The sequence below is a fragment of the Chaetodon auriga genome, chromosome 20 (genome assembly GCF_051107435.1).
Source record: "Chaetodon auriga isolate fChaAug3 chromosome 20, fChaAug3.hap1, whole genome shotgun sequence".
Taxonomy (NCBI): Eukaryota; Metazoa; Chordata; class Actinopteri; order Chaetodontiformes; family Chaetodontidae; genus Chaetodon; species Chaetodon auriga.
The window spans coordinates 14,828,325-14,845,767 of NC_135093.1; the positions used below are offsets into that span (position 1 = coordinate 14,828,325).

Below are 17,443 nucleotides of genomic sequence, written 5' to 3' on the forward strand. Positions count from 1 at the left end.
ATGGACTCTTGGGGATGTTCATTTAGTGATATACTGGAGAGAGCAGAAATGTCAACAGAGGCAGAATCACTTTCTGAAAGAAGTGTGTTTCTGTCTTTGGTTGCCACTTATTCACATTCAAGAACTGCATGGTTCTCAGAAAGTGTCCTCGTCTAGATCTTTTCTTTTTTCCAGTAGTACACTGTTTTTGTAGGACAGTGTCTGCCTTCCCACAAAGCCTTTTAGTCATTTGACTGACAGTATGGTTCCTTCATGCTTTGACTGACATGAACAAGAAGTACAATGTTGCCATGGAGTCAGTGGCTGTGTCCGAAATAATCCCTGTTTCACTAATTTCCCACGCTGTATAATACATTTAATACTCACTTTAAAGTGAGTCGTAAATGGACATTTGGCCACTTATGAATCATCATCGCTTTACATCATTACTGAAACTTGAATAACTAGAAACTCTAATTCCAGCAGTCTGTGCATGATGATGTGATGCCTGAGAAAAAGGGTTGCAATTTATTTGGTACTGGTCTTGATCTCCCCCTTCACATATGTTGTAGCCAGTTTCTGCAATGGGGCAGTAGACAGCAAATTTATGGCCTCTTAAATGTTGAGGTGAACTTACCCAGAAGTAATCACAGTAGCTCCATTCGCTTGGCTTCAGCAGCTGCTGCTCCGGCATGCACGCAGGAGATGGGAACGTCACACAGTTAATCTGAGAGAGAGAGAGAGAGAGAGAGAGAGAGAGAGAAAGAGAGAGAGGTAGAGCACAACAGGGAGGGCAGTTTAATAGGGCCGTTTATATTATCATGACAGACAACTTTGCTTTGATGCCACTGTACTGTACAGCAGCACTATTATTGTTCCACACACACACGTTAGGTTTTCGACACTTGTGGGGACATTACATAGACTTACATTCATTTCCTGGAGACTTACCCTAACCATAACCATAACTTGCCTAAACCTAACCTTAACCCCAGTCTTCATCCTAAAATTCAATGATTTGCATTATGGGGATCTGCATTTTGTTCGGCGAGTCCCCACAATGTGACTGTGTAAACAGATTTATGTCCCTGCAACGTGAGTAATACATGGGCACACACACAGAGACACACACACTTTTGCTCTGGTATTCAAGGTAGTCTGCACTCTGTTGCTTTGGCAACACTCATCTCTGCAGCTCCGTGAGCACGCCAAAGTAAAGACGACATTTCCAATCGACCCAGCGTTGTTCATTCACTTTTCTCCATTCGTCCCGTCCTCGGGTCCTTGTTGTCGATGCAGAGCCACTGTGGTTCTCAGTCTTTTTGGGATTCATCGTTCAGCTCTCTACCACGACACTCTAAACTTCTACTTTGGCCTGCTGCAATCAGTGAAATGGATTCTCAAAGATTGCCTTTAATTATCTTAGTGCAGTTAATTGTGCGCTGCTCATTCTCCCAGCAGCAGTGATGTTGAATCCATGGGCTTCAGGGCTCCCTGCTGTGAGCTGCCTGGTTCTGCTCTGGGGTTGCGCTCAATAGGATGGTATGCAATGCATGGCACTCTCGTACTTTCTGTGCTCAGGGGCTTAGTGCCGTGCTTCTATATTTTTCATTTAAACCTCTAGGGAGGTGGGGAAGGTAGAAGACAATCACCTTTAACCTCTTATGAAATGCACGCACAGAGGACAATAAAATTCTCTGACATCACAGCTGCTTTGGATACAACAAAAGTCAGAACAAAACCTCGGGTTTGCTCTGAAAATGAGGAACTTGCTGCCTCTTCAGCTGCCAATTCCATTTTTCACGTTAAGGAAAGAAGAAAAGAAATAGAGACAAAAGGAGGAGGAAGAAACCACACAGTTCAAAAAGAAACTAAATTAAAAACCATGTCTTCGCAATAAGGAGACACAGGCTGACCCCAGGTTAGGCAAGAACTCTGGTGCAAACAAAAAGAGCCTCATCCTCTCTCACATTCATTCCAATTAACCTCAGGAGGTAAAAAAGCCTGCAGCAAAGATGCACTGTTTCTATTTAAAAAACTTCAGTGGCACCAGAGAGCACTCTCTTCCATTGCCAAAGCCTCGCCGTCCAGAGCAAATCGACAAATGTGGTTCAGCTGATGACTTTTCCAGAGCCAATATTCAGATTGAAATGCAAGAAGAAGAAAAAGGCCTCTAATTCAACCTTATCTTGGCTTATGAAGCTTATAATTTGTTTGAGGTAGTGACTCTATTTAATCACTGCTGAGGTCCAGAGGTTGACAGCTAGCAGGGCTTTAAACTGACCCCGACTTCCTCTGGTGAAGATGAGGGCAAGGCTACTTCCAACAGTCTCCTGTGAAGGGCTTAGTTTGTTTGCATTCATGCCCACACACTGCTTCCAGCACTTTCTTTCCTGACCTCTGTTGACCTCGATCAATTGACATTCACTAAACCCCCTCCTCTTAACAGTGAATGTCCAATATTAGCTTAACATTCGTAACGGGGCACGGCAGGCCTGCCGAGCTTTGGATTTGTCTGAATATTGAACGGTTTGTGCATTATAACAGATATTCAGTATGTGAAGAATTTGGAGGGTGGTGTCTACTGCCTTTCAAACATCAAAAACACAAGTGTGAACTGGCAAAGAACAGGTTACAGTGTGTTTATTTGCTTTAGCATAAGCGGCAAACGTTAGCATGTACGTGTAACTAGCTTACTACTCACAACAGTAGACAAGCGTTACCTCCAAAGCAAAAAGGAGGCATGTCATTAGTTAACTTAATTATTTAGCATGGTTACAAGTTAGAAAAAGCATCGTTCAGGACTGGAACATTCACTCGCTAAGCTAGACAAGCTAATATTGGATGCTACTCTATCAGAGCTTAAGAAGACATCAGCAGCTCATTAGCATCTCTGTCCTTTGTTGGATTTGGGGAAGCAACCTCAGGAAAAATCTTGTGATCCGAGTTAGTGTATGTTCGCAAATCTCAATCAACTGGTTCTCGCACTAAACGTCTTTTATCTTGTAAAAGTTTGGAAAACAGCATTTAAAAATATGAACAACAAAGCATAAATCTAACCTGTGTTGTTTGCCTCAGTATGTTTTTCTATAATAAGCATTCTTTTTTTCCTCAGTTATTATAACTAGCTTACCTGCACGACAAGAATGCTTTTCCATGACTGTTGTCTGGGACATGTACCATCAGCCAGAGATAGTGTTTCACACTAATCCACAAAGTTAGTGTTAGCTAGCTAAAGCTGCTAAAGACAGTTCTCTTTTTAGCAAAATCAACAGTCGTCAGCTAAAAATGAGAAGCTGCTTTTGTCTACTTCTGTCTATAATCAATAATGGACCCATTATTAAAAAAGTAGTGTGAATTTCAAGTGGCATATCTGCCACTCCTATAATTAGAAACTGCATACGCACCATGCTGAAATGGAAAAAGGGCTTGGCCAAGGGTCAAATGATCTGTTCAAGTCTTGGCCTTTAGCCTGCAGTATCAGCAGCAGTTAAAACTGGTGCCAAGTGTAGCCCTCCTCACCTCTCTTTCCCTCATGATTCCTGTTATAACTATCTGCTTATCAATAGCATCACCCTGGTTGCTATGGAAGCCGAGACATGCCCCCCCGTCACCGAATCTCAAGCTTGTGGTTTCAGATGCACAGTAAGAAAAAAAAGTCCTGAGAAAATGAAAGCCACAACGGCAAAGCAGCAACACCTCTGCTATTTACTAAGTGTGAGGCCCAACAGGATGCAACGACCTGACAACAGAGGAGAAATCATCTGGATGCTGGATGGGATGATGTCACTGTGTATCTGTACACTAGCAACTGAAAACAAGCAGCAAACACTTCTCACAGTGGTGACAGAGAGCAACACTGAGGTGGAAATTCAACACATTTATGGTTCTCATATAGTCAAGATTCAGTTTGTATGTTATCACAATGTGTTAATGTATTTTATGGCCACAACTGATGCAGCGAATATGTATCTGGAAAAATAAATCCCAGCTGGGCAAGGTGCACTCCTGGAAACTGCATTTTCCTATATTATCCTTTACAAAGTTGAGGAAAAAATACTGAAATCTGGTCCTCCAGGGCTACTGTAGAGAGCCGGGGTGAGTTCGTGGAGAGTTAAGAGTTCCCATCAGTTACCCCACTCACCGTGACCGTGGTCTCCTTGTTCTGTTTCCTGGTGGGCGACGTTGATCCCGGGCTCTGCTGAGAGAAGAAGGACGCTCCGTCAAATCCACCGTCCTCCGTGTCAGACATGACTGCTCAACATACACACACTGTCACTCGCACACGCACACAAACACAGTTGTTTTCCTGGCGAGCGCTGTTAGCGTCTGTCTGGTGCTGCCTCTGCTTCTGCTGCTGCTGCTGGTGTGTATGTATGTGTGTTAGTGTGTGCGTGTGTTGCTGTGCAGAGTAGGGAGGATAGTTCTGCAGAGCAAAGCAAAGCATGGTTGGCTTTCGCTCTCTTTGTGTGTGAGTGTGGATGTATGTGTGTGTGATTTAACACTTAAGCTTAGAATAGAGAAATTTCCAGTGTGCTGAGATTAACCAACAGTGGGAGAGAGCGTATGGAGGGGACAGAAATTAGCAAAGAAGCATAAATATAAAGCGAAATGTAGTGGGGAGTAGGGAGTTCCACACTTCCTCTCCCAAAAAATGAAACATATCAACAAAAACAGGACCTTGAATCCTCAGCAGTGAAAGTATGTTGAGACTATTTGAATGGGAGATTTGGGGCATATGCCTGCACAAGTGTAAGATGCAGAAAAGGGGGGAAATGAGGAGACAGAGTGAATAAGTGGTGGGTGGATCCTGTATAACTGCACCCGGACTGCCTGGTTAATTATGATCAAGGGAACAGATACTGTAGGAGGGATTAATCTGCTCTAACTGCCATCAGCCTCTCCATTAATAATGAGAGGCGAAAGAGAGAGGGGTTTGATCATCTGAAATGTGGAAAGACTACATCATGCATCATTATTATTATCAAAAACAGGCTGTGGTTTATTTTTATGACTGTATAAAGATGCTACAAAAGGTGGGGCTGGGTACTGAACCTTAAAGCTGCATTAATCACTATTTTAATGGATTAAATGTCCACATGTAATATGAAAGGGGGGCTTGTAGTGATAAAACCGCTTCGAATTATCACCCAAAACTGTCGTTCCCCTCACCTGCAGGGAGCGTTTTAATGACTTTTAGCTTATTGTTTTGGTGATACAGGCTGCTGTTAAACCTCACTGTTTTGGCTCTCTCTCAGCTCTCATCATCTCTGTCTGCAGGAGCAGCAGGCAGCTGTGTAAAAGCTTCAACCAGCCCACTACCAAACAGGAGACAGTTAAAGTGAGGGTCGGCCACAAGGTGGTGGAGGCCAAAACAGAGTTAAAAGAGTGTGTACGCTGGACCTATATTTGTCAGGTGGCAAGAAACACGACTGCAACTGAATGATAATATTGATGATTTGCGTCTGCATGTCTAAACTGCACATAACTGGTGAAAAACTCATACTTTGATTCCGGCTGGACCTTTGTGGCATGTCATACCTGTCTCTCTGTCCCACTCAGTTTCCTGTCTCTCTACACTGTCAAATCGAGGCAAAAACGCCATGATCCACCCGCATAAGTGTTTGTACTTAATTTGAAACCTTTCTCTCTGCTGATAGTTTGATCACATTCGGGGGCGTCTGCAAAAATGCAAATAATGCGTTGTGTGCATGAGAAATGACAGTGATGTAAAAAAGGCAAGTATGACATAGCTCAGTGGAAACTTTCAGCCAGAGGTGATGCTCACTCAACAAATTTTCTAGACTGCGGTGGGTGTGTACTATGTTGTCAAAGAATAGGGATAACAATAGTCAGACGGCTTTACCTGTGGCTCCGTACTGCTCTTCCTAACCAGACTGTTGTGTGAATGCTCCAAATGATGCAAGGGACTACCACCTGAGTGAAATCCATTCACTGGAGAGAACGACGGAGAGAGAAAGACATTTATTGAAATTAGTCATTTGGCTTGATGAATGTCTTTAAAGGGCTAGAGCTAGTCAAAGCTCTGGATATGGTCACACTAGCTGCATAGAAGCAAGTTTGTGTGTGAAGTCTTTCTTAAGTTCATAGTAACTTCTAGCTAGTTTTAAACTAGTGCCTTACAAAATTGGGTTTCACCATTAAAACTTCATGCATGTCTTAGCTAGACTTCAGCAATGTGCAAATAAATATACTATGAACCAAGAAGTTACTGTACCATCACAAGCTGTCCCTCAAATGACATATCAAACTTAGCTGTCATGCTCTGTAAGTGTAAGCGTGACTTGTAGCAATATCCATGCAGTTTAAAACAAGCAAGAAATGTCCATTTATGCTAACCTAACCTCATTTGTCCTAATGCTAATGTCAACAGCTCAATGTTTTGTAATTTGAGGCATACTGTATAATGTGTATGAGCTTTAATATGAACATTAATAAATGTCTCTTTCACTCTTGAAACCTAACAGGTCACAGAAGCTAATGCTAAGTTTTGCTAGTTGGTTCAGTTAGCTACACAACAATCACAACTCCAGGTAGCTACACAGTTACTGGGTGTATTAGTAACAACCGAGCTCTACACGAGAATTAGTTTTTGTGGTGTCTATCTATTCAATTCATTAAATTTAGTAAATCGCTACTTACTAAACACTTACTTTATAATGAATAAAGTAGTTGTTTATGCTGAAGGTAATACAAATGCACAAAGGCCGCTCCCCTTATTTGAGCCCTCTTTAGAGGGGGACCCATCTCGAAAACCTTACTGGCTCTCTCTGTTTATCTGCCTTTAGTGCAGGGCCAACAGAAAGACAGAGGAGCCCTTAGTTCTGCAGTTGAGACTACAGATAAAATTAGTCACAGGAAGTGTCTGTGTGTATGTGTTTGGTGTGCATGAGCGGGTGCTTTGTGCCACCGTGGAATTTTAGGAGAATTCACAGCCCGAGGGCACTAAAACTTAAGGAAGCTGAAGTGATAGAGTTCAGACGGAGAGAGATAGATCTGTAGTACCTGCAGGCAGGGAGTTCTTGTGTCGGAGGGACATCTTGGGAGTCCCAGGTGTACTGGACGGCCTCTCCCATGTCGTCTCTGACAGGATGTTCAGAAGGAGAAGGGGAAGAAAAACAATGACATGAGGAGAGCAGCACCAGCTGTCATGTTCTTTCTGTCATTTTGTTAACAGTCTTGGAAGCATTTGTGGGCAACAATAAGAAGAAGTGAATCCATCCACGGGTGCACATTTGGCACTTGCTGCAGTCAGCAGTTAAACTGGAGCACAGCTCTTACAGTATCTTACAGTACTTGTTGTGATGACTAGCCCAGTAATTAGACTGACATTATGTTGATTCATTCACACCCTGTGTTCAGGTTTTGCAGTGGGGTCTGGTTGAAAGTGGGAGCAGTTAACGTTTGGCATGACAGTCAGAGAAATATGTCAAGTGAAGAGTTGCTATTTCTGGAAGTCAGTGTACGACAACCTGTGCAGCTGGTGAATTTCTTCCACCTCTGCCACCAATTTTGTGGCTATTTTTCCTTTTTCTTGTGTAGCTTGATAGCTGGCTACCTTTGCAGGAAGATGATGATTAATCAGCCTAAAAAGCTCTGACAGGTTTCTCCAACCTGCTGAAATTGCTGCCATTGAGCACAATACCAGAGCAATCTGTGACACTGGACCAATCTGAGATATGGAGGTTTATTCAGAAGTCTGGAGTTCGACTCATCAATCACAAATGTCAATAGTCATGGCTCCCAAGTTCGTCGACTGTTTTGAACTGGCTAACATTAGCAGTCGGAAGCACATTTTACAGCACCCTCAGTCACCTTATGTGACTCTGGATAAAATCTTAGACGAGGACACAAAAACCATCACTGACAATGACCCTAATATAAGGGGCTCTCTTTGATTTTTACTCTCGAGGGTCCATTCTCACTGCAACACTGAGCTCAATTAGCCCCTTACTGTCAACATGGAAAGAAGAGGCACGGACATGTAAAGAGCTCTTATTTCATTTGGGTCTTTTTGGCTGGCTCCGCTCTATTTGGCGCCGCTTAGCAGAGGACACAACTGAGCCAAGCCCATCAGCTCAAATGACACGCATGGTGGGGATAACTGGCAGCAGGCTTATGGACAGAGGCTGTGCCTTCACGTTTGATGTACTACACCAGCGCACAGCCTTTACTCACCGGCCCTAAATGCCTCAATTTCCCTCTGTTGGGTTGTCATAAACAAATCAATACTGTGAGAAAAATAGGATATTAATGCAGGAAAATACAGCGTAATCTACTTAGCTCGGCCCTGCCAAAGGGATAAAAGTCAAAACAGCATCTGAAAAACAATTTATATTACATTTGATGTGTGGATGATACAGATTCAAAGCCAGGAAGCTAAAATATCGGTGAGAAATTCAGTTAGAATATCAATATCATCTTAAATCTTACACAGCCTTTAGCATATTTTTGGCCAAACAGCTTTTTTTCTATTTGTTTTATGAGTGACTTTAGATGCGTCTGAGATGTGAAGTCCCACATATTTACTACAATGTTTGACAATCGAGTGGAACAGGTTTAGTTTCTAGGCAACTGGCTCTTGAAATGCAGATTGCTGATCATGTCTGTCAAACAGGTTTTTATGCAGGTGAGAGATCAGACTTGGCACCTGCCAGATGCATACCTGCAGATCCAGTGATACATATGCAGGAGCAGCAGGAGCGATTCTCATCAGTCTCATTGTCACTGACAAGCTGAAGCCTGAAAAGTTGTCGATCACCCTAAGCCTTGATAGCCCTGATTATGGAATATAAACCCAAGTCAGCTCAATTTACCCACTTTACCATCTGTGGAATAATTCATCCGCTCTTTTCAGGCCCGTCATGGCTCATAATGATGTAAATTCACGATATCAATGATGGCATGTAGCATCGAATGCTTCAAGCTGCATGAGGATACGGCCTTTCATGGAGCATAAAAACACCAATTAATGCTTTTCTGATTCGGAGTCATCGCTGGATCACACTCACCAGAGTGCAGCAGCAGTCAGTAGCTGACAGCAGAAGACAGCAGCTGCGGCGGAGCAGATGTGTGTAAGCGAATGTATGAATGAAAACAGTCAACAGCAGGTTCGAAAATCAAAAATGCTCTGGCGTCAGCTTACTGTCCGCCAACTACACCGCAAGTGAGACGAGACATCGCTGATTGGAGAAGGAGAAATGCCCTAGTTAGCTTTGACACTGCCATATTTTATTCATAACCATATGACACTGGTCCATGATGCATTAGCTACCTCCTGTCTCTGTTTTTCATCAATCACGGCCCATTAACACTCCGTATCATCCCAAAGAGGAAACACCGGTGACAGACAGTGCTTAACGGATCTCCTCTCGTAGCCATTAAGATAAAGCAGAAGAAACACTCCGGCTAAGTTAGCGTGAGACGACGCCTGTGAGTGGGCAACTGCGTGAGTGCTCACTCAAACGGTGAGGACAGGCGGCGTTTTCTGATCCGTGGTATTTAAGAATAAGGATCACTTAGGATCTAGACTGAACAAGGTTGACATTTGCAGGAGAGGAAGCCGAAACAAAACCGAAGCGTCTGGGTTCTGCTGCACAGAACCACGCTGACATTTGTCATTACAAGTGTTTCCATTAAGGTGTTTTTATGCACATTTTGAAATTTAAAAAAAACACACCGTCACCAAAAATCTTTGGCTCTCGCTGTGCTAAATGGGAGATGGAAACACCTTTGCCAAGTAAGTTCTGATGTAGCGTACATGACTCACAGGACTGATCAGCTGTTTCCGCTACAAAACCCAAGAAGAAGAAGAAGAAGAAGAAGCTGTTTCCACTGCCGTCATCTTCCCGGATATTCCCATAACGAGAAAAAACATGGCTCCTAGTACTGACAACAGGTACCTGAAAACGTGGCCAATACTAGCTGACATGAAAGAACAATTTGCCCGAGGAAGACAAATTCCTGCAGACCTCAGTCTGTTCACTTTGACAGACTAAAGCAAACGATAGACTATCGCATAATGATGCCGGGACAAGTAGGGTTGAACAGCAGCTACGTTTTGTAGACATTACAGTTAAAAACATAAAAAGATGAGTCAATATGAAGGGTGAAGAAACTAATGCAGTGACGTTAAGCCACGCTGGTGAACTGGGAGCTGTATTTTTCTTGAACGTTAACAAATTGAGGTTTTTTTTATGTTCTCAAAATGTGGCTGGTTCCCCTGAAGAACATGTCGCACTGTTTCAGACAGACTGACAGAAACAGACGCTAGAGGACCAGTGGCGACTCCAGCATATTCAGCCTGTAAACTCTGGTCCTGTGCTTCACCCGAGTGGGTGTTTTGGATACTGTGGATAAGAAGAAGACATTTTAGTGGCCATGTGACCAAAGAGAGCCACAGACTTTGAAGCAAAACAAACATACTGACGTTTTCTCAATAGGTTACAGGATGGTGCATTTCCAGGGTCGATGTACGCAGGAAAAACACATCATGCTGTTTAATTAGAGCTTAACATGTGACTCAGACTCCATTCAGAAACACGCGGTAACTGAGGGGATTGTGCGTCTGCTGCAAATCTACAGCATGAGCGCTGGGACCGTTGAGTATTTGGCTTGGTGTGTTTAGAAAGGAGCCCACTGGTCAGACTGGGATGAGGGGGAGAGCCTGAGGAGACGGCTGGTACAAACCGCAGCGCCGTGCACCGCTGCACCCAGCAACACAGGAAGGAAAACCTCGAAAAAAAAAGAAAAACAAAGCTCCGACACAAGGACATGCAGGCCTCACCCACGCACACGGCTCCGTTACTATGGCGACGCTGAAACACAAACGCACACACACACACACGCAGGACAGCATCTAATCTGGCTGAACTTTAGAGTAACAAAAGGGAGGCCCGGTGAAAATAGCGGAGATGCTATAAATACTGAACGTTTCAGAAAAAGAAATGTTATCGGACGGGTTTGTTTGGAAACAGCTGCTGCGGCGGTGAGTTTGAAAGAAGCACAGGGCCGTCGTACAGAACGCCGCCGAGCGTTCTCCAGGCTTTCATTTAGTCATCATGCAGCGAAGGCACGGAAAAAAAGAGAAGTCCTGGAGGTTTACTGTGCCCTCAGAGGCCACTTTTACACCACCACAGCAACAACACTGCTTTATTTATGAGCCAGGATACAGATGTTTTTTTCATGTGCAAAAAGTTATGAAAAATTAATCATTTTCTCCCCGAGGAAATGTTGTGGAACTCTTGTCATTTCTGACTCCGTCCCTTTGGAATAGGATCAGTTTTAACAGTGGAGGGAAGCCTCCACACCCTGTCACATGAAGACAAAACAGATCTGTCATATTCCCACAGGAATAACACAGAGGCCAAGCCAAACGTTTCTGATCTCCACTGCTAAAGCGTCTAATAACGACGCGCTCAAGATGGTCAAAAATAGAGAGGGAGGGGAGGAAAGGGAGGAGCGACTCCCCCGGACTCGTGGATGGGTGGAGCCCTCGGCTAATTCTAGATCCCGTCTCATGGCCACAACCTGACCACTGCAACCGCGATCAGAGACTTACATGAAGTGAGCAGCTCTGATGTGAAGCTGGTTACACTCTTAAGTGACTGCGAAGCCACAATATCTCTTATATAAAGGGCACAGGTGAGTCACTGCGCCTCGTGTGGGTGATTTAAGGCACTTTCACACCTGCAGTGCGGCTCAGTGTGGTCTGGGCCGGTTCATGTTCACACTGACCAATCTCCATACTCATGCGCATACATGTTACCGTGGTTACCAAATGATCTTGCAGGCAATATGTCCTTAAGTCACAATCGTACTGAAGCCCTCTTCACAGCAGGCTCAGTCCGGCTGCTGGTTTTGTCCATGGTCTGCACCTTCTGTTAGCAGCTAGCACTGCTTTCATTTTATAGATGTGGAAAGCTGTCAGTGATGATGCAAAATGATGACAATTCATGTGTCTAAAGTCTCATTTACCAGTCATGAGATGAAATCACTGAGCGTCTTTTACACTGGGAGTAGTGAGTGTGTGAGCATTAGCATTAGCTCACCATCTAGCCCTGCAAGTGGTGCCTACGTCACCAAGCTTTGAATATTTTGCAAAGTCTCACAGATGAATTCTGATGTGCCAGACCTAATTGAACACAACCGTAAATGCAACCGTGTTTTCAGCCCACATACGTACAACAGCTTTGTGGGTGGAAATAAAAGGTGTTGCTCGGTAACAAATGGGACCCTCTTCTTCAACTGTTTGTCCGAGTGCGAGTGCACGCCTCTGCATGCAGTCCATACAATAGCGCAGTTTCACAGATGGCTGCCATCTTTTCTTCTTGTTTGTTTGTTGTTGTTTTTTCTTTTTTCTTTTTGGACCCACCCAAACAAGACAAGAACATAAGACAGAAGAAGAACAAGAGCACTGAAGCTGGACCGACTGATTGGATCTCAATGTGAGACCCTGGAGACACATAAAAACACCAGGTATAGATGTAATCACGTTAAATTATATCTCAATACAATCTGGACGCAAGAGCCATTTTGATGCGAGGTGCAAACAGGTTGTGAGAAAGCTGCACTTTCAAACCTTATTACATCCTAAGGGCAGAGGCACACGAGAGCTGCCAAGACAAGATATTAGTATCATCAGTCAGGTTTTACAGTGAGGTCACCCAGGGATAGTAAAGACAGACTATGCTGCTATGTCTGCGGAACAGAGGAGGGCATTAAGCTGTCTCTGCGCCTGTGTGTGTGTGTGTGTGTTCAGGGAGACACTGAGCGGTGATTGTGTTGACAGAAACAAGGCACTATCAGCAGTATCAGTTCTTCTACGCCCTCTGTCTCTCACTGGTACCATCACCGCTGCAGAGACACAGACTCGTCGCCGTTTAACTCAATTGCTGTCAAATGAAACCGCTCAGGTGTTGTTTTGTCCTCCACGGAAATTTTTTTAATGAGAAATATTGTTTTAGTTCTAAAATCCGAAGAGCAGCGAGGGAGCGGGGCAGGACACCTTTTTGTGCAAAGTGACAGATTAAAACTGGGAGAGTTGGAAAACGTCTGAGGTGTCACTTCAGGGGTCGCATCTCACAGATGCGTGCTTTAACTTCTACGTGTGGACCCACAATGCAATGTGCCTCTGATGTCAGGCTGCACACACAGAAGGTCAGAGCAGCATTACAAAATGTAAGGGAAGATCATTTCAATTTAAAAGCAGAGCACTGATTTTAAGCAAAACCCTAAATTGGGTTTACGAAACATATGTAATTCCACATCTTGGCGAGTAGAGTGCTGTTAGTAAAGATGGTGATGTGGCTAGAATCCCAAAAAACGAGACCCATGTTGCACTAAACTGAAACGATCCTTTCAGCCATGTTGATTACATTGCCATTTCCTAAAAATCGAACAGTCACATAAGCATATTCTGTTATTTCTTCTCACACTGTGGCAGATCAGAGAATTTTAAACTGTGAGGCGCACCTCTCCGGGGGGGGGGGGTGTTAGAGAGTTGGGAGGGAGTGATATGAGACAAAGATACTGTGTGAGGTAAAAGGGAAAGGTGCATGCTGATGTTCTAAAAGCAACAGCAGGACTGCAATTTGCATAAAAATGGTACTCCTCAGAGTCACAACAGACAAATCTGAAGACACAGACATGAAGCACATAGTTTTAGATTCAGTGTGACTTACACTTGCCGAGGATAGCTGATGTCCATCGCTAATAAATTTCCAGAAATCGGCTCCAGAACTTGCCCGATAATCATGTTTTTCCCAGTATCACAGTAATCCAGTGACAGTTGCCTGGACATCCACAGGTACACCGGATGCCTCTTGCTTTATATACACTTAATATTTGTAGCTCAACATGATGGAAAACATGCTTATTTGCTCCTTCCTTCCTTTCTTGACCTGTACATAAACAGTAATCTGGAAACTGCATATTGTGGTTTTAGCTGGAGCTGTTTCTTAGTGAACAATAGCAATGGCTACGACTAGCTTCCTGCAGCCTTCTCATCACAGTGAGGTTGCCAGGTAGGTACCACTGTGCCTGTTTGTGTATGGGTTAAGTTACACACTGTGTAAATAAGACAGCTCTAGAGATGTATGGAGTCAGGCTAGCTTTATGCTAAGCTAAGTAAACTGATATCAGTAGTAATAGCAGTTAAGTAAATTATGCATCCAGAGCAGAATGTGTCCTGGACGGTTAGATGTCATCTTACCGTTGCTCATGGTGTTGACGTAGTATCGCCGCCCTTGTGGAGACATGTAGCACCTCCACTGAGGAGGCAGGGGGTCTCTGAGGTCCTCAACAGGGAGCTGACTCAGAGATGCTGTCCTCTGTCAAAACAGAAAAAGCAACAAGACCATCAGTACGTGTCAGTAACCGTAAACAGGCTCAACACCACACTGGAGGCTAATTTAAACACCAAGATGCATCCAAGACAAAGATTCATGTCTCAAGGGTCTGTCTCAACTGAAACAACTGCTGGAGATAAACAGATAAAAGGAGATAAAACAAAACCACTAAAGATCAGGCTGCACAAGAGATGCAGCAGAAATGTGCAGCACTCAGCTCGGGTTCAATGAGGTTCTCATTTCCTCAAGTATTTCACAACCAGCAACCAATGACATCATAGCAGAGCAGGCTGAGCCGCCGCTGCTGCCACACAAAGAACAACAAACTGCCTCTGCAGTTGGACTGAGACCCCGGGCTCCAGCATACACGAGAAGACCATGAGAGAGCGTGTAGGCAAGCTGCACACATCTGCTCCTGATTAGCACGAGAACAACAGGCTGAGACCATTGTAACACATTATGGAGATGCTGTTTGGAGAGCCGGATGAAATTCTATATCAGCTCCAGTTTGGTTACAGGGGTCCATGGCCACTCATTAAAGCATCTACAAGAGGTTAGTGTTAGTAACTGCAAGGAAACTCAATCCAGTCTCTGCAGGCTAGATATGATTCAGCTTTGCAGCAATCACAGGCACACTGTAAATGAGCATTTGCTACACCCCATCTCTGAACAGCGATTGTCCAATCACAGCTTTACGAGCATAACTACGCAGGGAAGGCCTGCCAAGCGTTTGGCTTTCTCTGCATGCTGAAGTGCTGTGCATGGCGCTTAAAGAGTTTGGAGGGTAAACATGTAAGGAATGGATTAAACTGCTCTAATGTAAGCTGCAAATGTTAGCATGTCCGCTAATGAAAGAGGAGAGTTTCATACTATGTTATGTTTTGGGCTATAGGTCACATTAGAAAACCCTGTGTTCTCGACTTGCACGCTCACTGTGTGTAGTATTTTCTCAGTGTCTAGCAGTCCTGGATGCTATCAGAGTGTAAGTTCATGTTCGCAGCTGCATCCTGCTCTTTATTAGTTCGGTGGAGTTTACACTCCAGCACACCCCAGCCAAACCTGGTGCCTGTTTTAGCATTACAGTCACTGAGCACACTGGTTAGTCCACATTCAAAAAGCTTTTTGTTGTGTCACGTTGAAACTGAAACATACAGTGGAAATATGAATGGTAAACAAAAAATCTAACTTCGGTCTTTAATGTCCATTATGTCAGCAGCCAAACACATAAGAACTGCCTGATCTGCCATTTTTCCTCATCATACTTACCAATACTAGGATTAAGTAGCTCTACGCTGCAATACAAGAACAATGCTATGTAGCTTTTTAAGCATTTTCCCATAGACCCCCAAATATAAAACGTCTGTAAAACTGCTGACAGGACACATCAAACTACAAAACAAGGTCAGTTATTACTGTTTGTAATATCAATTGTTCATCCATAAATGTCCCATGTTTTCCTGTTTTTCCCAGACCATAGATAAGTGTTTTATGAGTGTGTTGCAGCCTGGTATAAAGTCTGGAGTGTGTGGGTGGGGCCAGGTGGACACACACAAATGCACATGTGCATCATTTTAAGACATATTAGGTGGAAATCTTAAAAAGTCACTAAGGGATGGCCTTTTTAGCCAATTCATGGAGCTAAAGTTAGCTTCATTAGCTTGCAAACTATGGCTGATCCTGTCAGTGACAGTTCATTGGTCAGCGACAAGCTATATGTTATATCCTGGACTAATCAGGATGGCGATGGGTCAGTTCAGCTGTAATCAGGAGTGAATTCTCTTCTCTGACTCTGAAAAGTCTTAGGAGGCCACGGCGGAGATGTGCTTGGATCAGGGTGGGTGAGGGGAAACAGGAACGCTATTCATTATCATAAGACACACCAGAGGGAGGATGGTGAATACCAGCTCTAAGGCAGCATTTCTTCACAGATATTTACCATCTCATCCCCCACTTCTAAGCTGTGATCGAGCAGTATTTAATTTAAGCATAAACCGGCCTTGGAGGTAGAAGCTGCGTCACCTCAGAGAGTGAAGTCACTCTGGGCCCGAGCTGGAGGAAGAAACCCAGAGCCCTCTGGTCTCACAAGAGGGAGAGTATGAATGCATGTCAACCCCGGGTGACTTATGACTACATGTAATTACACAGTCTCTGACAGCACTGCAGCAATGTTTTCACTTTGATGGTCTCGGTGGTCACTGTTATATTTGCCCTTCGTGTGCCTTTGAGAAGCAGATTTTCTTAAATAGTCCCGTCATTTCCGACAGCAGCGAAAAGTAGTCCTGGATGTAACAATGGATAAACTCCAACATGCCATTAAAGAAAATCTGAGCTATTCCCAATCTGTCAGCGACACAGGATCACATGTTTATGGACCGAAAAAGAAACTAGAGAAGAAAGTCAATAAGGCGGCCAAACCACAGATACAGTTACAGAAGAGAGGCAGTGCAGCGCTGCAGTACATGACTGTGTGCAGAGGAGAAGGCGCCCTTCACTTGTTCCACACGTGTTGCTCCTAAGTCAGAAAACATGGCTCATAGTGCATTTGTTTTCACTGTTCTGGTGCAGAACTGAGTGAAAACAGCACAGAGCAAGCACACTGATCTGCTAAGGGGGGGCCCAGAGCAAAAAAAAAAAAAAAAAAAAAAAAAAAGAGCTGCTGGCCCCTATTGACCCCTCATTCCTCCCACTCTGTATGTGAGGGAGTTTATGCAGTTTATATGTAGCCAGTTGAATGTACTCCCTGTTAGTCTGTCCAGCCTGAACACAAATTTATTGAAGAATACGCACCAGTGTAAAACCACCTGGAAACATACAGGTGTCAACACAGAGGGCCAGGAAGTGATGATAATGCAGGGGCCACTTTAAGGCCCTTACAATTTAATGAACGGCTACACAGTGAAACTCAGAGGCATTTGGGTCTGGGTGTCTCATCTGTCACTGATCCACAACCACTACTAAGCCAAGATAAATCAGTTTTCATCATTTAATCCCAGCTAATGTTGTTTTTTTCTCTCTCAGATCCATCAGATTCAGATCCAGGATCAGTGCTAGCGTGCGCTGCACTTTCTCTGCACTTCCTGCTAACTTTCCTGTTG

The 17,443-nt window shown here is 44.0% G+C and overlaps 1 protein-coding gene across 2 annotated transcripts in view; it reads right to left on the minus strand.

Moving 5' to 3' along the window:
* Positions 1 to 17,443, minus strand: part of gas7b (growth arrest-specific 7b) — a 48,423-nt gene that overhangs the window by 17,046 nt on the left and 13,934 nt on the right. The window contains exons 2-6 of one of the 2 annotated variants that reach the window (XM_076759842.1): positions 14,213 to 14,330; positions 7,006 to 7,083; positions 5,846 to 5,934; positions 4,124 to 4,180; positions 617 to 706 (exon numbers count right to left, since the gene is read on the minus strand). In XM_076759842.1, coding sequence (XP_076615957.1) covers positions 617 to 706; positions 4,124 to 4,180; positions 5,846 to 5,934; positions 7,006 to 7,083; positions 14,213 to 14,330 — 432 coding nt within the window. The remainder of the gene's footprint in view (positions 1 to 616; positions 707 to 4,123; positions 4,181 to 5,845; positions 5,935 to 7,005; positions 7,084 to 14,212; positions 14,331 to 17,443) is intronic. The other variant, XM_076759843.1, reaches the window with a different exon arrangement.